Genomic DNA, 21,542 nt, shown 5'->3' on the forward strand with positions numbered 1-21,542 from the left:
AATGAATCAATCTCCTCAAGGCCATATGCTTCTTATCCTGAAAACAAAACTCAAACATAAGCACCAACCACTAGGACAAGGCCTAGGGTCAAAGAGGAAGAAATAATTCAAAACAGAACATGAAAATTGACAAGAATCAAGCTCAGTCAATTAAGAACATCATCCAAAAGGTCTCATGTCAATAGCATCAACCAATTTCATTTCACAAAGCAATCATGGCAAAGCATGCAAGTTCAAAGCTCATTGAAGCAACAGAATGAACAAATGCATATTAATTCCAAAATGATTCAATAAATCCCAAGAAAAATCATGGCTAAACAGAACTCATTACATGATCAGCATACCAAAAATCAAGGCATTTGGACAAGTTTAAGCATGGCAAATAAATTCCATAAGGCAAGGTAGGCACAAACAAGCTCAATTGAGACACAAAATGATACATCATCTTAGCACAAGCCTAAAACAGAATCCAAAAATGATAAAGACATCCAATCAAAGCCACAATAAACTTCAAAGTGTCTAGAATCAATGTACAAAATTTCAATTTCATATGATAAACATCAAGCATTTGACAAATCATTGAAGTTCATGACTATCCAAAAGTCCACAAATGACAAGCCAGAAAGGAAAATCCCAAACAAATCAAAAATCATTTCAAAAATTCCACAAATATTCATGATCAATCCTAACATCCAGAAGAAGCATCATGCAAGAAATCACATCATTTGGCATTTATATGGCATGGCAAAGAAAATCCACAAGTTGAGCAAGCAAAGGTGTGACACACATTGTCACACCTATATTAAACAGATCATAACTCAACAACCAGAAATGAGAAAAATGCAAACTCTACACCAAAATGTCAATTAGGATGTCTAGTTTAAGCATGCAAAGTTTCAAGAGCATTGGATAAAATCTCATCATTTCATGAAGCAAATGGCAAGCAAGGTCAAGAAAACACACATGTACACAATCCCTAAGCCAAAACATTTTTCATGCGTGCACAATTTCTGGAAAAAATCTCATAAAATACTAGACATCATGAGGAACAACATGCAAAAATTCCCAGGTCATTTGGATCATTGATCATTGAGTTATGAATTTTTGAAATGAATGAAAAATTAAAAATGCACATGAAAGCATGTCGTGAATATGTGAAGAACAATGAAATAAAATGCAAGGCAATATTTAGAAGTGTCTCAGCCAAGGATCGATCCGTGTGGAATTTTGAATTAGGCGCCCTCACAAGTGAAACGCGCCGTTTCACTAAATACATGTGGCAAGGGCGTGCATTTTGGACCAACCATTACGCCATGTAAGCTACACGTGGTCCACTGCATGGCTATAAACATCAAACAACATGCACAGCGCGCTAAACAAGATCAAAAGCATTTCTGGACAAGAAACCCTAAGATCTTCAACAGCCTTCATACGTGTTCATCATCTCAAGAACAAACAATCACAGAAATTCGAAATATGCATATCATTGGACTCCTCTTCCATCATACATCACAGATCAAGGCTCAATTTAACCTAATTCAACCTATGTTCAAAGTTTCGAGCAAGAAAAGTTTCACCTATCAAACTTATAATCACCATAACTAACTCATTACTGCATGAAATTCAAAGATCTAAAGCTCAGATTGACCACCAATGGAAGATCTACAACATGCATCTATCAATTTCAAGAATCATGACACTCGAATTCTAACCTTGTTGGAGAAACAGAAGTGGAATTAATGGATTCAGGTCCTGAAATGCATAAACAGTGGATCCTTAGCTCCTATATGATGATTTGGATGAATGCTTGAGTGTTAATCGTGCTTGATACAGCTGGAAAATCCAACTGCCATTGATGATGCAAAGCTTCCACAGTCCTCGAGTCTTGAAGAATTCCTCTGAATCTTGCTTCCAATAGGCTCAATTATGCTTGTGGATCAAGGATTGATCAAGAAAAAGACAAGGTTTATGAAGAAAATTGAAGAAAAAGTTTGAGAGCAAAGTGGAGAAAAGTTTCAGATCTGGAAATTATGAGTTGTTAATCATGAATTCTGTTATGCTTTGCCTTTTATATGGTGTACTAATCATGTTTGTTAATCACAATTAGCCAAAATGCCAAGGATTAGTGAAGTTGAAGTGTTGATGCAAATTGGCAAGTTCACCCTCATGTGTGCAAGGCAATGCTACAGTGCTCGAATTCTGAGTTAAATCCACTTGAAATGTTGTTTAAGAGCCAAGGCAAGTGATTGGAAGTGAAAACAATGCACAATTTTTGAATTTGGATTTTCCCTCCAAAATTCAAATGAAAATGCCAATATTTTTGTGATCAAAATGCAAGGAATATGATGCATGTTTTGGATAGCTCATGTCAAGATGGAAATGTTGCAAAAAGAACCACTTCATTTGGCCTTATGGTTCAAAAGTTATGCACTTGTGAAGTTCAAATTTGCTTGGCAATGATTGATCCATATATTTTCAACCATACATGAGAAATTCATGTTCTTGGACTTTTTGGAAATGGGAGAACAATATCTACAACTTTCATGTTGGACAAAATTTCATTTGAAGCATTTTTGATGATGTAATCTTGAGGAGAAAACCTTTCCATTTTTGGCAATTTTGAATTACAGGTCACTTACTATTTTTGGAAAGTCTTGTCCTGACTTTATTTTCTTCAATGTTGATGTTTGAAATGTCAAATGAGACTTGTTTGAACATGAATGAAGTATTTCAAATCACTTCCCACCTCCAAATCCAACAGTTGACTTTTTCAGTTGATAGATGACTTGGTCATGCACAGATGAATTTGAGCCTCAATCAGTTGATGAAATGGCTCCAAAATGAAACCCTAGCTTATACAAGCTCCATAAAACCATGTGATGATCCCCATCTCAATGAAGACCTCATCTCCTTAACAAACCCTGATAGGCACAATTCAACTGACTGGGGTTGACCAGAGGTCAAAACCCTAATCCCAAGGAAACTTGCCAGGAATAATGAACCTCTTGGTGATGATGATGTATCCATGATGATGGTGATGTACCATTTCAACCAAGATAAAGATCAATCTCCTTGATGAACCAAGAAACCCTAATTGAAGCACAAATCCTCAGATGGCTAGTGATCAATTCATGAGACCCTCAAGCTTGAATCTTTTAACCTCTTTATCTTCTGAGCAAGACTTAGGAGGATGACTTGCTCATGGTTTCCATATGATATGCAAAGATGCAATGACTAATGTCCTAAAAGATGAAATGCAATATGTTAAGCTAGTCCCAAGAGAGGAGGGCAAATTTTGAGGTGTTACAGGGAGCATTGTAGACTCACACTTGAAGGGGGGTGTTGAGAATGTAGCAAGTGTGAGAATATGAAGACTTAAGGATTTATTAGTTGAAAATATGGAGACTTAAGGATTTATAAGTGAGAGAACCCACACACCTATCACCTTAAGATTTTAGGTAAATATGTGGTGTGTCTTTCATAAAGGTGTTGCTCTAATAGAAGAAGTCTCACAATGTCCAATGCTTCCCAATAAAAAACTTCCCCAACAATGATATCATGTTTATCAATGGATAAAATGATCATTCGGTTGTATGACATGTTAATTTAAACTATGCATGTCTATTTGTTGGAAATCATCAATCTAATCCCTATTGACCATGTATACGATTGATGTAGAGTATAAAATAATAAACAAGACTTCTAAAAAGGCCTTTTGGGTTTTATCATTGGTTAGAGAATTATGTCAAATGGAGTGTCGTTGAATTATGATAGTTAGAGTATCATTTATTTGACAAATAATTAGGTGTATTACGCTAGGATCAAACATATTGATGTGAGGTTACACAAGGCCAAAGGTTTATTGCACCTTGACAAATTTTACTTGAAAACGTCCATTTATTAGAAAATGCAACTAATATGTTGATCAAGTCAATCACTAGTGAGAAATTCAAATACTGTTTGTACACGTACGCCAATAAACATAGAGAATTTAGAAGATAAGAACACACTCTCGGTCTATAAATGATATCTTGCTAGGAAATGAGTGTACTCTTACTTTTTTTTATTTGACTTCAAAATCCTATTATGTACTTGAATCAATAAAAATTCGAGAGTCTTTAACCTGATTCCTCTGGGATTGTGCTCTTTTATGTTGCCTTTGAAATAAGAGAGATAGACACACTTAATTGAGATGTATACATAAATATAATATTTTATTGAGTTTTTATTTTCTCTAATTGTTCTAACAAATTCAAATTTCAATACAAACAAAATACATACAATCTATATAGTTGTTGACATTCTCTCCCTGTCTCCCTCAAAATAAAAGTTGTCAATTTGATTCTTTAGCCAATCCTTAAATTCTACCGGGGGAATATACATCTTTAAAATAATTCAATTAAGATTCTGTTATAGTTTTTAAAAGGAATGACATCTTTCATTATTCCATACAATTTAGAAATAGGAAATACTCCAAAACAAAACAAATCTATTGTCAACCTAAATTCCTTAAAACAAAAAAGTCCCTGTCCCTGTCACCACAGTCATGCAGAGGTAGAAATGTTCAATGTCAATGCCGGAACACCTACACCCAACTTTATATATTTAGGTAATTAGTCAACTAACATTTGATGTAGTAATAATTATAATGAAATATAACGTAAATTTTTGAGCAACAAAATTATAAACAATATTTATGCTGCATTAAATTTACTATATATATTGCGAGTTTGTGAACATTATACATGCAAATAAATATTCCATAGCTATTATACAAACCAATAACCATGCACTACTTGATCTTTCTCCCTTTGCTTTTGTTTCTAAAACTTCCATCATCTTCAGCATTTGATACTTTGAATCAAGGTTCATCCCTCTCAGTGGAAGAACCAAAAGATATCATAGTATCACAAAATGGCATGTTCTGTGCTGGTTTCTATGCTGTTGGTGAAAATGGATATTCCTTTGCCATTTGGTTTTCCGAACCAAATCATCAAACAGAAAACCTTACCGTAGTATGGATTGCAAACCGTAACCAACCAGTCAACGGAAAAGGCTCCAAACTTCACCTTCTCGACAGTGGTAACCTTGTCTTAAGGGACACCGATGCCTCTCTTGTTTGGTCCACAAACACTGTCTCACTCTCTTCTATTGATCTCGTTCTTTTAAACACCGGTAACCTTGTTTTACGCGATGTAGACGGTGTTACTTTATGGCAAAGCTTTGACTCTCCTACTGATACGCTTTTGCCACGACAAGTTTTCAACAGACATTCAAGAATAGTTTGTTCAAGAAGTGAAACAAATAAGTCAGCTGGTTTTTATACGTTGTATTTCGACTTCGACAACATTCTTCGTCTTCTTTACGACGGTCCTGAAGTATCGAGCATTTATTGGCCGGATCCTTGGCTTACTGATTGGGCTGCTAAAAGGGCGGGTTACAATGACAGTAAAGTTGCGGTTTTGAACACTCTTGGAAACTTTAGTTCATCAGATGATTTCTATTTCACGACATCTGATTATGGAGATGAACTGATGCAGAGAAGACTAAGACTTGATCATGACGGAAACCTTCGCGCTTATAGTCGAAAACAAAGTGGAGAAAAGTGGTATGTTTCATGGCAAGCCAAATTAAGACCTTGTAAAATTCATGGTGTTTGTGGTGTAAATAGTTTGTGCTCTTATTATAGTGACAGTGTGAAATGTTCTTGTCTTCCGGGATATAAAATGAAGAATCCTCAAGATTGGGCCTATGGATGTGAACCAGAATTCTCTCTGTCATGCAACAAAACTCAATCTGAGTTTCTTGTGGTATCCAATGTGGAGTTATATGGCTATGATTATGGATTCGCGGTAAATTACACACTTGCTCAGTGCCAAGACTTTTGTTTGCAATTCTGCAATTGCAAAGGCATTCAATATACCTATGTCATATCCGGGAATGGTAAACCTGATACTCATTCATGTTACCCGAAGTTGCAGCTGCGAAATGCATATCGAATACCGTATTTCAAGGCTGATTTGTACTTGAAACTTCCGGCCAACAGTTCATACACTTACAAGGAAACAATGGATGATAAGAACAAACTGGCTTGTCCTGCGAATCCGAAAACAACAGTTCTTGAAAGATCATTCAACGAAGTTCGCGAAGGAAGGTATATTAAGTTTTTGCTTTGGTTTGTAGGGGGAATGGGAGGAATAGAAACCTTGTGCATACTTTTCATGTGGTTTTTCTTTGTAAGATCAAAAAATAATTCAGACACAAGAGTGTATAACAATATGTCCATAATTGGTTTTAGAAAATTCAGTTATTCTGAATTGAAAAAAGCAACAAAAAATTTTAGTCAAGAGATTGGAAAAGGTGCAGGAGGGGTTGTATACAAAGGTGTACTGTTAGATGAACGAGTTATAGCGGTGAAGAGACTCGCGGAAGCTAATCAAGGCGAAGAACAGTTTCTCGCAGAAGTAAGCAGCATTGGAAGACTTAACCATATGAATTTGATTGAATTGTGGGGTTATTGTGCAGAAGGAAAAAACAGAATTCTTGTGTATGAGTTCATGGAAAATGGTTCTTTAGCAGAACATTTAAGGTCTAGTGAATTGGATTGGACAAAAAGATTTGACATAGCTTTAGGTACTGCAAGAGGTTTGGCTTATATTCATGAAGAGTGTTTGGAGTGGATTTTGCATTGTGATGTGAAGCCACAGAACATACTTTTGGATTCTGATTATCAACCAAAGGTGGCAGATTTTGGATTGTCAAAGCTAAGAGACAGAAGTGATGCTAAATTCTCTAGTTTTTCGAAAATACGAGGAACAAGAGGTTATATGGCTCCTGAGTGGATATTGAATCATTCAATAACATCTAAAATAGATGTTTATAGCTATGGAATGGTTGTGTTGGAAATAATAACAGGAAAGAGTGCAACAAAGGATGTTGATATGGGAGATGGAGAAGAGAAACAAGGTTTGGTTGCATGGTTGAGAGAGAAAAGATATACAAGAAGTGCATGGGTTAATGAAATTATAGACCCTACCATTGAAGGAGGTTATGATGAAAGGGAAGTTGAAGCTTTGGCTGAAGTGGCTTTGCAATGTGTAGAAGAAGATAAGGACAAAAGACCTACCATGAGTCATGTGGTAGAAGTGCTTCTGAAAATAAGCCATGAAGCTGAAAATGATAATCAAGAATCAGCAACTAGCTAGTTCAACATACAGACTGTGAGGTTTTTGTTTGTTTGTATTTTCAAACTGTCAGAATTTGAGGAAGTGTATGTAGATATAGTGTCTCCCTTGTCTTGCATGTATTTGTGTATCCTTGTACTCCTTTTGAATACTATTTGCCTATAAAGAAAGTGTCTTTCATGCGAGAGCAATTGCTTAATATTACGCATAATGTTCGAGCCACAAGCACTCCCTTTCTTACCATTTTTTGATATACCACAACCTCGAAATCAACCTTCACGATCATTCTAGAAATACCTCCGCGTCTAGCCGTCTTTAGGCCTTCGAGAATTCCTCGCAGCTCTGCAATATATGTTGTTGTCTAGCCATCTTTAGGCCTGCGAGTATGCTTGATAGGATCCTTTTGTTGAATGGCTGGTGGAACCTGTGGGGTTTGACGTCTCAGTGAGCTCTGCCTAGAGATATTTTTGGTCACTAATAAACCATCCTTTGATATTACAATTCGTTGTGGAGTCCTAAATCTTTCGGGGTAAATAATCACCGACTTGAGAATACTAACACGTTGGAGGTGATTCAGACCATCTAGATCAATTCCATCTCCTCTGGTTGAGAGACTTTTGTCCTTACATAAAAGCTCAAAACCCTAAAAGGGGCGTCGAAACTTTGGAATGAGGAAGTTTTTGGTAACTTAGATTTTCAAATAGAAGTTCTTAGGGAAGAAATTATATCTTTGGACTTAAAAGTTGATCATGAAGTCCTTCAGCAAGTTTATATTGTTGCTAGGACTAGGGCCATTAACACTAGTATATGGTTAGAGTTAAAGATTCTTAAATGTTTCAAAGGTCTAGGACCAAGTGGCTTGCAGAAAAGGGGTGGCTTATATTTAGCACGAGGTGGTAATTTATTTCCTCAACACTTTCGTGAGCATCTAGTTGACCAGTCTCATCTAGATGAGGTGGATTTTCAATCTCTCTAATTATATGTTAATATTACACCCTTTTATCCATTATTTCTTATTGAAATAAACTTAACAGTCTCTCATTGTGAGGGGAGGATGATCTCTGGTCATGATTTTTTTAACTTCTCATTCTTTATGAGATTCTGGTATCTCCTCACGGATATCCTAGGAATTATGTTTGGCCACTCATTCTGCCTAACATCTCTTCTAGGTCATTTTCCCTCTTATTTTGTTATATTGATTCGTAGGTTGATAGTTATTTCAAACTAGGGATTTTCCTCTTTATATATCTTTAGGGGTTTGTGTACAAATTTATGGTGAAAGTCCAAGAGGTCGGGATAACTTAGGTAATGGGAATATTAATTTCTCATACTCAGTCTACTTTTCTAAAAGGAAGACTTTTGATTGATGGGATGGTGATGGTTAATGTGTTGGTTGACTTGGCCAAGAAAATCAAGAAAAACTTCTTTATTTTTAAGGTGTACTTTAAAAAGGCTTATGATTTGGTTAATTAGAGTTTCGTGAATGATATGCTTGTAAGATTTGGTTTTGATGACAAATGGCATGCTTGGATGCGTGCTTGTCTATTGTAAGATAATATTTCTGTAATGATTGTTTAACCCAACAGATTAGTATCTAGATGGGGTTGGTGTAAGGGGATCCTTTAGCCTTTTTCCTCTCCCTATTTGTGGTGGAAAGGCTTGGTGGGATGATAATTAGTATGGTGGCGGGGTTTGACGTTTTCTCTGGGTTTATGATAGGGTCCTTGAATTTGGTGATTACTCACCTTTAGTATGTTAATGATAACCTTATCTTGGAAGAACCTTTGGTTGATCATTATTGGCTTATTAAAGCTATCCATGCAGTGGTAGAGCTTTCCTCTTGGTTCCGTGTGAAATTTTATAAGAGTATCCTAATTAGGGTTAATGTTGACCCAATTTTAATGACTTTAGCACGATACTTCATTCATTGTAAACACAAGACCCTCCATTTTAGATATATTAGTTTCCAAATGGATCTTAATCCTTATCTTTAGAACCTTTGATTAGTTTTATTACTAGGATGCTTATCTCGTGGATCCAGTAGTATGTAAGCTCGGGTAATGGTGGTTTTCTCAATTTGGTTCACAATTTAATCCATATTTTTTCTTAAATTTTTAAAAAGTGTTTATTAAGATATGAAATATGATTTTTATGATTTGGAGAAGGTTCATTTGAGATGTGGTGAAAGGCGAGTCTAAGATTTCTTGGGTTAAATGGTATGATGTTTGTAAGTCTAAGTAGTGAGGCATGTTGGATGTTCACGACCTTCACTTGGTTAATTTGCCCATGCTAGACAAATGGATGACAATTGATTTTTGATGCTACTCGCATGTGGCACGATATTAAATATGCTAGATATGGGGATCGGGTTTTTTCCTCTTTAAAGGAGGTAGGTTTTCTAGTTTTTGAACTTCATCAACCTGGTGGAAATGAGTCTTTATTTTAGGTTTTGTTCCTAAGGCTTCCTCTCATTAGTTTGTTGATAGTTTAATTAAAAAGGCAACATACGAGCTTTTCACCTTCTTTTGAGACAACCCTTGGGTGAGACTAACCCCTCTTAAAGTGAGATTCCATATACTACGTTTTATTTATGTTTAATCGAGTTTGAAAGTAGGTTAGATTGGTCTTTAGGAAGGTCATACTTTGGTTTGAGGCCTCTGGTGGATGAGACCTTGTTTATCTTATGGGAATATATGTTATCTGATAGTCTCCTTTTGTCTATCAAGGGCATTACGTTTCCTCTAAATAGAGACAATTGAGATAATTTGGCTCCCTATAAAGTTATGGTCTTCTCTTGGAAACACCTCCAAGACATAATTGTCGTTTTCCATTTTTATGATCAGTGAGGTTGTGGTTAATCTCTAGTATATGATCTTTAATTTGCTTGGGTGGTATTTTGTCCTTTCTAGGATAATTCTTTTATTTTTAAGGTTTTTATATCTTGGATAATTTTTCTAGAATTAGAGGGGGTGTCAAACTATGATTTTCATTAAGTGGTACGGTCAATATGAAAAACTGTAAATGATGCTATTTTTCATGTTTTTTAAAACAAATAGAATTATATATAAAAATAACAAAGCACTAGAGGCCTAAAGTATAATACAAGTAGTAGATAGCGGAACAAGGAGTGCCAAAAAACGAGCAAATAGAAGAAAAAAAACGCAACAACCAAAAGGGAAATGCAACAAATCAAACCAAATAACCCAATAGGGGAAGACGATACATATATAGAGCACCAAAAGAGAACAAAAGTTAGATCTCCCCATCCAAATACCTAGAAAAGTGGCACCAATCTCCATAGAGCAACAATAGCACAACTAAGGGAGGTCGAAGACACTCAAGCTGCTATTGGCTAAAACACCATATATGGTTCTCAAGTCAGGCCGAGAAAGCGTAAGAGTTCTCCACAGGCGTATCTTTAAAAATTTTGTTCTTCGCATGAAAGATGTTTGACATGATGTCTGGGACAACGTGTACAACCGTTTAAACCATATTGACATATACTAAGGTATTAAAAACAGAAAGCAATAAAGAACACAAGAGAATTGTTAACCCAGTTCAATGCAAGATCACTTAAATTGGGGGGGGGGGGGGGTCCAATCTAAAAAAGGAAATCTACTCTCAACAATATTAGTACAATTAGTATTAGATGAACAACGGTTGTTCAATGGATACTTCATAATACTACATGTATCTTTCTATTTAGGACTTCCCCTAAATATGAGAGCCCATCTCACTTTCTTGCAGTCACTACCCTAGTGATCAAAGCTTTCAACAATTTAAAGATGTTGAATTACAACTTAACAAACAACCAACCTTTATGCCTTGAATATTTAATTTAGGATTCTTTAGAGGTGTAAAACAAACAACAAGAATATAAAGACTCAAAGAACAAAACCCTAGCATACTAGATCTTCAATACTTGTTGTCTTTAAAGGTAGGAATGAGTCTCTTTAAATAACAATCCATCTTCTAGGATTTTCTCTAATCGACATTAGATTTGAGGACAGCCGGATTTTATTTAGATTTGATTTACGTTAAAAGCATCCATAAAAATATTTGATTTGATTTGATCTTCATTCAAATAAAATCTTCATTTAATTGAATTTTATCTTATTAAATATTTTTAGAAAATATTACTAAATAACAAATTGCTAAAAGATACAACAATAAATCTTCTTTGAATCAAATAGAATTTCGTCCAAAATAACTCACAAACATTGACCTACATTATGAGGCCAGATGATGCACACATGCTGGAACATCTTGTCCTACAAGTTGCATTTTCACCAAAAATACATCTTGTACTACCCATGTACTTTTACCTAATGCAACAAATAAAAAGGAACAACAATCTCCTCCTTTGGAAAATTTTGGCTAAAACGACTCTTATAAATCTTACAAGATGTGCATGAGTAAATCTAAAAAAAAACTCATGTAAGAGAATACACCCATACACACAAATTAGAGTGTACATCAGCAACAATAGAAGTTTACTCACATACATGCTCACATAGTTGAAGGCTAGATCTCAGGCCAAATGTTCCAGCAAGTGAGCACACAACAAAAAAATTATGAGCACAAGTAGCACCACGTCAGAATATTAGATCATCATCAGCAGCAGGTGGTTGCTACACCTCAAGAGGTCAAATCCAACATAAGCTTGCATTATAAGCTAGGTATACATGCATGTACGTACATAAACCATTACTCCCTACTTTTTTCCATAATTTGGCAAAGGTTTGAAAATCAGAGATTTACATAAAAAACAATATGAGTACCAAAACAAGGTTATAGTTAAGAAGTTATTGTTAAAAGGCTATTACAGACCCATGAACACACAAAATAAAACATTTCAAAAAACAAGGGCAAAATAAACAAAAATTGAACCAACTTCAATCTTAACCCAATCAAAACATCAAACTTCAAAATAACATTCTTCAGAAACAACTCCAGCTTGATGACTTCAGTATTTTCTTTTCACTTGAGGATTCTGAGCTTCCAGCTTCTTCTCCTTCCTCAACATCCTCTTCTTTAGCCACCATTTTAATCAACATATCCATATTTTTATTTCTTAAGGTGCTTGATCTGATAGTTTCTTCAAGGGCTTTTAAGACTTCCTTGAGTTCAATAAATACATACTTATTGTTGGATTTGGATAAAGGTAAAGAGTTTCCATCAATAAATTTATTTTGGTTCCTTGACCCCATGATATCTGGAACATTTGTTCAAATAAACAACCTGTAATCAAGAGTTAAAGGCACTGCCTTTTTGTTCTTAATTTCTTCATCATACAGAATATTAGGGTATTAGTTCAAGATTATTCTAGTGATTAAACAAGGAAAAACTATGGGAAGCTTCACAACAAAGGAATCAACATGTTTCATGGTTTGGTCAAACATATACTCTCCAACGTTCAGCTTAGACTTGGTTCCTATTAGAAAGATCAGCTTGGCCAAGAAAGAAGTTACACCTGAACTGTGGTTGATGGGTGTCCAATTGGTTGCACCTATTTTGTTTATTACTTCATACTTCACATTTAGACTTCCATAAGTGAGTAAACCTTTCTTTGGCCATTTCTTAACATGCCCAACAACTATATCTCTAGCTATCTTGTCAACAGAGGGTACATTATCAGAATCTACAAACTTGTTTTTGCCTAAATACTCATTTATGATTTCAGTAGAGAATTTTACACAACAACCTCTCACTTACACCTTCCTAATTTCTTTGCTTTCTTCAGCCCTGCATTCAATGGATATGTTGACAATTAACTCCTTAACCAATTTCTCATAACAAGAAACAATGTCTGACACGGTCTTTGTTAGTCCAACATCTTTCAGCAAATCCATAATTTCTTGTGAATCAAGAGCTTCTTTTTTAATCTCTCTTTCATGAGCAATTATCTTTTGAAACATATACTTCCACTTCTGTACACTTTGCTTATGAGTGGAATGATACATTATCCAAGAGAGCAGCTGATATATTAACATGAATTATTTTTCCTCCAATCTTTCTCCTAGAAGAGGTCAGAATGTACAGGACATCTAGTTCATCATCTATCTCAGAGTCACTTGTTTGCACAAGTTTTCTCTTGAGAGACTTATTCTCGGTAACCATTTCCTCTAGTTTCCTCTTTTTCATGGGCTTTTCTTTATGAGACTTATGCTTTGACTTCTCAGTATTCTTCTTAGGAGGCTTAGGCGTAACAATCTTTAGCTTCTTCTCGCATTTAACTCTATCATCTACAAATCTAGCAATAGTGCTCATCACAATCATATTAAGTTCTTACCATTCTCAATTTTTCATCAATATTCACCAAGAGTATTGAAACATGAAAGGTCATCAAGTTAAGAAGTGGAAAAGAATGTTGAGGAACAACATCCACAAGGGAAGAATCACCAAAAGAGAATCTGATTACTCCTGACACTTCAAAAAAGGAAGTGCCTGAATCCACTAAATATACACCTATATTGGAACATATTGAGGAACTGATAACACAAGAGAGGAACACAATGAAGACTCTTGGCATAACATATAATCCAGATAAGCAACTAATTGGCATACCAGAGGTTGACAGGGCACCCGGATTTGTCCAAGAGAGACCCACACCCCCTTTTCCTCAAAGAATTAGAAAGGCTAAGGAAGAACAACAATTTGGCGAATTCATGGAGATTCTGAGGCAGCTTCACATCAACATGTCATTGATTGAAGCAATTCAACAAATGTCCAACTATTCAAAATTCATGAAGGATGTTCTTACAAAGAGGAATAGAGTGGAAGAGTTTGCCATTGTAGCATTAACTCAAGAATGCAATCAACTTGTTAAAAGAAAATTGTAACACCCCGATTTAGAATTATCGATTATTTTATTATTTATTTAATTTAATTACGTGTGAAATTAATTAAATAATTATTTTGTTTGAATTATGTGAATTAATTAGTTGGTTGGGTAGAATTAATCAATTAAAATAATTAGGTGGTGTATAAATTAATGGAATGATGTAGAGCTATTCTTAAATAATAAGAATATTTATTTAATTAGGTGAATATATGGGAATAGTAAAATAATAATGAAAATAAGGAGGTGTAGAGGAATTAAAGGTAAGTTGGTAAATTGTGGGTGGTGAGTTGGGGCAATAGAGAGAAAATATAATTAAGACGGATATAATTATTTAAAAAAAGGAGAAAAGTGGGGAAAAAAAGGTTAGTTTGTACAGTACGTGAAAACTTGGAAGAGAGAAAAGAAGGGCTAGGGTAAGAGGAAGGAGAAGAAGGGCTTAAGAGAAAATTTTCATGGATTCCTTCATCAAATTCTAAAATCTAAGGTAAGGGGGAGAAACTATTCATATAATTAGGTGTATTGTATGATGGGGTAGAGATGAGAGGTCCTTACTCTCTTTAGGACAATTGAGATGTGAATGATTCTGAGTTTCTATGATATTTTGATGTTGTTGGTTATTTTTAATGATGGATTTTGTGTGCCTATATGTCTCATTGAAAACAAACCCTTCTCTTTGATGAAATCCATTGGCTACAAGTCTAGCCTTGTATTAGTTAAGAGTCTCATCGTGATTTTCTTTTATTCTGAACACCCATTTGATGCCAATGGTCTACCTTTGAGGGGGAAGAGGGACTATAGTCCATGTATTGTTGCTCATGAGAGCATTATACTTTTCTTGCATGACTTCCTTCCACTACAAGTCAGCAAGAACATGTTTAACTATCTTAGGTTCAGACAGGGTAAGTAAGAGTTTAGGTTCCAATCTAGGTTGAGAAAACCCAGATTTGGCTCTAGTCTGCATAACATGATTGTTGACTGGTCTAACATCAACATGAACAACCTTAAGAGGGATAACCACATGAGTATAGGACTCTGAATTAGTGGAGCTGGAAGACTCAGTAGGTGACATAGATTGAGTGGAACCTAAACCAGGAGAAATAAAGGGAGATGCAGATAAAGAAGGGTCATCCTCTGAATGAACACCTCTAGCAGATTGAGTTGTGAAAGGACTTGAACTTTCAGTATGTGAAGTAGATGGACTATTAGCACCTGCAGAGTTGTTTGAAGGAGTGTTATGAGTAGGTTTAAAGGATAGATTAAGAGGTGAATCTAAGGAGGAATGAGTGAAACATGGTAGAGGATAAATAGAGAGAGCGGATGAGGAGTTATGTGTGACAGTTGGAATAGGAGACTGGAAAAGTTCGACATAGGGAAACCTTGACTCATTAAACAACACATCTTTGAAAATATAAAGCCTGCCGCTAGGGGCTAGGAACCTATATCCTTTGTGAGATATGGAGTAACCCAGGAAGACACACTATTGAGACCTAAAATCAAGCTTGTGACTGGTGTATGACCTTAAGAGAGGAAAGCATGAACACCCAAACACTTAGAGAAAAGCATAGTCAGGTCTGGTGTTGAACAAGAGGGAGTAAGAAATTTGAAAGTTGATGGATGCAGAGGGAAGTCTATTAATTAGGTAAACATCAGTAGAGAAAGAAAAGTCCTAATAGGTGAGAGGCTAAGAAGCTTGACTGAGCAAAGTAAGACCTGTGTCCATAATATGTCTATGTTTCCTTTCTATCACACCATTTTGATGATGTGTGTGAGGGAAAATAACTCTGTGCAAAATACCTAGTTTATCTAGATACTTGTTAAATGGTCTAAATTCCCCACCCCATTCAGAATGAAAAGCTTCAATAGGCAGACCAAGTTGTAATTCAGTCATAGTCTTAAATTGTTTAAAGATAGATAGGGCATATGACTTATTTTTAAGAAAGTAAAACTAGGTGAACTTAGTATAAGCATCAACAAATGACATATAGTATTTGAAGCCTAAGTTAGATGCATTAGGGGAAGGTCCCCAAAGACCATCATAAATTAATTCTAAAGGTTTGGAGTGTGTAGTGTGTGAGGGTGAGGATGGAATTCCATGAGACTTACTCATACAACAAGCTGAACAAAAGGAAGCACAATCTTTATTATTGAATTAAACATTACAACCGTGTAATACATGTTTTAGAGCATGCATATTAGGATGTCCTAACCTGAGATGTCACATAGTGGTAGGACTAACACTAACAAAAGTAGAATTAACACTAGGAAACAAACCAGTAGAACTCACAGTACTGGGAGAAGTCTTGGGACTAGAGTTAGACAAGTTGAGAGATGAAAACTTATACAATCCATCAGTTCCAACATCACCATCAAGTAACACCTCATAAGTAGTCTGGAATTTGACAAGACACTTATCAGATGTAAATAGAAAATAGACTCCATTATCACAACAAAACTGACTGACACTGATAAGATTCTCAGTGGTTGAAGGAATAAGTAAGAGATTATTCAGGGTGAGAGGTGTGTTAGGGTGAGTGTAGGGTGAGTGTTAGATAAAAAAATACTAGAATCAGTTGAGTTGATTTACAAACCTTGACCATTGCCAATGAAGATCTTATCAGGACCTTCAAATGGTGTCACTTGTTACATATTCCTTGAGTCATTGGTCACATGATAGGAGGATCCAGAATATGGATACCAAGATGCACTTGGAGAGGCAGATTGTTGGGAGTTGGAAACAAAGGCACTAGGCAAAGTAAGTTGTGGAAGTGTTTTGTTGATGGATGGAGGCCTGGTCCACACATTTGCAACCAACAAAGCAAAGGGAGTTGTAGAGAGTATTTGACCTGCATGCCACTCCTGTGAAAATATTTTCTCAAAATGCCACTTGCTGAAAATAATTTCCCAATATGCCACCTTTTTTGTCATATAGTGGGAGTATAATAATATATTTCAGGGTCCTCCATCCTATATGGCGGACGCCCCCAGAGGTGCAGTTGGGGTGCGCCATCTGGGATAGAGTGTGTATTAAATTTTTTTTTTTGTTTTTTAATTTCAGAAATAATTTAAAATGATTAAAATAATTTTTTAATATAAAAAATTAATTAAAATATTATATTTAATTAAAAAAATATTTTTTTAAAAAAAAATTAACTACTTTGATATATAATATTTTTCATAATTATTTAATATTAATTATTTATATTACCTTTTATATATAATTTGTAATAAATATATAATACTAATTAAGAATTATTATTTATAATAATTAATTAATAAAATTTTTGAAATTATATAATTTTTTTTGTAATATTTGTTATAAATATTTAATATTACATAATATTTCGAAATTAATTTTAAAAGAGAAAACTTTAATTTTTTTAAAGAAAAATGAATACTTTTAATGATACTTACAATACATTTATTAAAAATAAATTTATTAATATTTGTAATAAATATATAATAATAATTAAAAATTAATATTTATAATAATTAATTAATTAATTGTTTTAAAAATAAATTGTTCTAAAATTAAAATAAATAATAAATAGTGACATATTATTAGCAAAATATTTAATAATAATTAATTAAGATTTTGAAATTATATAGCTTTTTTTTTAATATTTGGTATAAGCATTTAATGTTACATTTATTTTTTCCTGCCCAAATAATATTTTGATATAGACTTTTCCCGCTTAAACCATAGTATAATATTATTTTTTTATTTCCGGTAGGTATCCTATAAATATTGGAAGCATATGACAGATGAATATATCAGTTGTGAATGATGTCTGTGTGTTGCATTGTTTTCTTTGAAACAGATAAGCAGATGAGGGTTTGTTTGAATCCACAATGGAAGTTCATGCAATTGGTTTCTGCCATCAACGGAAGTTTTGGACAACTGGGTGGTCCGATTCGACGTGTTAGAAAAATTGAATATTATTGTCCTTACATAACTCTTACGGATGCTAGCCCAAACGGAACATACATGCATTATTGGGATCGTGTAGAAAATGATTTGGGTGTTACTTGTATGTTTTCTGTGCATAGTGGAGAAGTTAGTCGAGGTGTTGAAGATCCACTTGTTCTAGCTGTTGTTGTTTAAAATGATAATATGATCAAAGGTGATGTAGTGATTAGTTGTTATAACGTGTTGGAATAGTTGTAGTTTTTTATCTTTAAATGAAGTTATTATTATGTTGTAATATGTCTTGTGTTGTAGAAGATAATGTTACGCTCTTAATAGAACTTGTTGTTGGAAAAAGGAAATACACGAAATATAATGAAGATTGAATATACTAAAACTTCAGACATAACTAAGTAGAAGGGCCAGGCTTGGTTGGACATTTTCTGCGCATATGTCCTATTTCTCGACAAATACCACACCTCCTTTTTTCTTTTTCAGTGTTGTCCATTTCAGTTCTAATCCGACAACTGTTTGGGCGACCTTTCTTGTTTCTCCGCATGCGGTCGTTGTGGCATAGCGTGTCACCTTCATATTGTGGCCAACTTGTTTCGGTCGGGATCCCGAGGAAACTTTCCTCGTAGACCTTAAATACGTTTACAACTTTGAACACGTCAGCTATATGCACAAAATAGTCTTGTCTTATGCTTGAACACGCTGCAATAACATGTGAGCAAGGGACATGAAACATATGGAATCTTCCACACTCACACGTAAGATTCTGAAGGTCGACGTTGTAATGGGTAGTCGGTCTGCCGTCACTATGATGAATAGTTTCCTGGACCAGGAAGCAGAACCTCTCACGATCGAATTGCATAATTGTGTGGCTATTTGATTTGATTACTTCCTCCTCAATTCCCTTCATGCAGTTTTCAGTGAACAGTTGGCCAGAACCCAACATTTTAGTCCAATCATGTCCTCTTTTCCCAAACAGTGTGGCCATTCGATAATATGTTTATTTTACCAAAGCGGTAATAGGTAGGTTGCGTGTGGATTTTAAAACTGAGTTCATCGATTCTGCGAGGTTGGTAGTCATATGACCCCAACGTTTCCCTCCATCAAATGATCTCGTCCATTTTTCTCTTGGAATATTGTCTACCCATTCTAACGCTTCTATGTTAACCTTATGTATCTCTCCCCTGTAGTATTCATATGTTGCCTCATTTAATGCATACCCTGAAAATGAAAAGGAAACCTAAATTAGTATGTGGAAGTTAATGTTAGATATGGTAACAAAGATATTTTTTGGAAGATACCCATGTTAATAATTTTTTCCCGAAGTTCCTTGTCTCTGAATTCCCTCATGAAATTTTGAGCTATATGTCTAATGCAATAGACGTGTGAGGAGGGAAGGTGTTGCCAGCCATTATCCGGGTTATTATAAGCACTCTTTATTGACTCATGTTGATCTGATATCAAACATAGGTTGGGTTGTGGTGTCACATGCATTCTAAGATTTCTCAAGAAAAAACTCCATGCTTCTCCAGTTTCACCCTCTACCAATGCAAAAGCTATTGGAAATATGTTCCTATTTTCGTCTTGTGCCACAGCCATTAACAAAGTTCCCTTGTACTTTCCGTATAACCATGCGCTATCTACTTGAACCACCGGTTTGCAGAATGCAAAACCCTTGATGCATGGTTGGGAAACCCAAAAAAGGCGGTGAAAAACTCTAGCACCACTGATTTGAGTCCCTTCATTTGAAAATATAGGAAGGGTCTCGAGTTCTATTATAGTACTTGGTAGAAATGTTTTCATGACCAACAAACATTGCGGCAGGTCGTTGTATGAAGTCTCCTAGTTTCCATAAATAGCAGTGATAGCCTTATTCTTTGAAATCCATGCCTTTTTGTAAGAGATTGTGTAGTTGAATGTCTCCCGAATATGAGCGACGATGTGTTTCCCTTTCAGTGAGGCACCACTGTTGATTAGAGACTTGATACAGTTACATATTAGATTAGAGTCAAGTTTTCTATGATCTTTAGACATTGTGGAAGACATGCATGTGTGCGGACCGCTAACCTTAGTGATCACCCATTTACCACTCCCCTTCCCCACATATGCTCTGCATTTGAAGGCGCATTCTTCATTAACACACTTAATTATGAGTCGTTTAGAATCAGACTTATAAACGAAATAATCAAGACAGTTTCTGATGTGAAATTGGCGAATGGCGAATACACATCCCTCTTTGCTATTAAATTCCATGCCAAGCACCCCCCCCCCTCTATCCGAAGTGGCTCCGTGGTTTCAAAAATTGATGCATCTTCGTCAAGTGAGTATGTGGGATTTCTCATGTGTAGTGGTGGATTGTACAGATCTTGCACTTGATCTTGATGCACCACGGGGATATCGTTGTCAGAGTTGTCACTTTCTCCACTGGTTCTGCGTTTCTACGTACCGCGCTTCTTCATAGTCGCTATCATCCCCGACATCCTCATCTGGAACCGGTGTCAATGATAGTATAGTCTCTGGAACTTGTGTCAACGACAGTATAGTCTCTTGACTCATTTGATATTGATGAGATTGAGAAGTTTGCGTCAGATACGTTACTTGATCACCCTCATCGCTGTCTACTAAGCATACGTATAACTTAATGACATCTGACAAATTATACGTCGAATGGCACTGGAACATTAACCCGACGTCATTGTCGTCTTCTATTTTCGTTGTTGTATAAGTCACGTTGTTAACGCCGTCATTAAAACATGGATATCGATAATAAATATCAGTTATCTGTTGTTGGAGCTTGTTTTCGAGTCTTTCTTTTAGACGCATGTAATTGGATCTGGGGTGTATTTTGAGTTGTTGTACGTTTGTGTTTTGAAATATGACTCTGACATTAACATCTGGAAAAATACTTCCATTATAATGGATTTGAACTGTGATATTGTTTTGAGTCATTTTGTGTATGATTTAATTTGAAAATTAAAGCTTCAATTATATACAAGAGCTGTCTAGAATTGGACGTTGTAGCCATGCAGTAGACGTCCTCCATTTGAGATGGAGGACCTAAACTACCTCTGAAAAGTAGGAAGGGGTCCGCCGTTTGAGATGAAGGGACAGCGTGTGGGGTTCCTTAATGCGTTGGGGTCCGCCGTCTTGGTTGGCGCGCGCGTGCAGGAGACCGCCATCTTGGTTGGAGCGCGCGTGTAGGATTCCATGCGTGAGGACATGTGGAGTTGGGGTCCGCCGTCTTGGTTGGAGGACCTTGGCGCGTGGAATTGTGCAACGTTGGGGTCCGCCGTCTTGGTTGGAGTACCTCTAAAAAAATTCAGAAAAGCTACTATTTTTGTCCACCATCTTGGAAGTTGTATATATACTGCATGTTTGGCCTTATCAAACACAGTGTAGAAGCCAGACCTGAGCAATTCAAACGTATAAGCTACCCACATGGCTCTCTTAATCGGTCTAATATACATTATTAAGCCAAAATCATCTAAAAAAGTTGATTCTTGCAATGCTATTTCTGATCCAATATCAATCAGATTATTGGAAAACTTTGGTTTTGACAACATCCAAACTCAGATACTTCATGTTACCGAATTTGAGA

The 21,542-nt window shown here is 35.6% G+C and overlaps 1 protein-coding gene across 1 annotated transcript; it reads left to right on the top strand.

The window, feature by feature from the left end:
- The first annotated feature begins 4,787 nt into the window (after positions 1–4,787).
- On the top strand, positions 4,788–7,205 carry LOC127079066 (putative receptor protein kinase ZmPK1). Its single transcript, XM_051019475.1, has one exon. It carries the CDS (start codon positions 4,788–4,790, stop codon positions 7,203–7,205), a length of 2,418 nt encoding a protein of 805 aa, XP_050875432.1.
- Positions 7,206–21,542: the final 14,337 nt, after the last annotated feature.

The sequence above is a fragment of the Lathyrus oleraceus genome, chromosome 5, assembly GCF_024323335.1.
Source record: "Lathyrus oleraceus cultivar Zhongwan6 chromosome 5, CAAS_Psat_ZW6_1.0, whole genome shotgun sequence".
NCBI lineage: Eukaryota > Viridiplantae > Streptophyta > Magnoliopsida > Fabales > Fabaceae > Lathyrus > Lathyrus oleraceus.

Bases quoted from the DNA above. Each gene is read 5' to 3' on its own strand.
- LOC127079066 (XM_051019475.1), top strand. From the start codon at position 4,788: ATGCACTACTTGATCTTTCTCCCTTTGCTTTTGTTTCTAAAACTTCCA.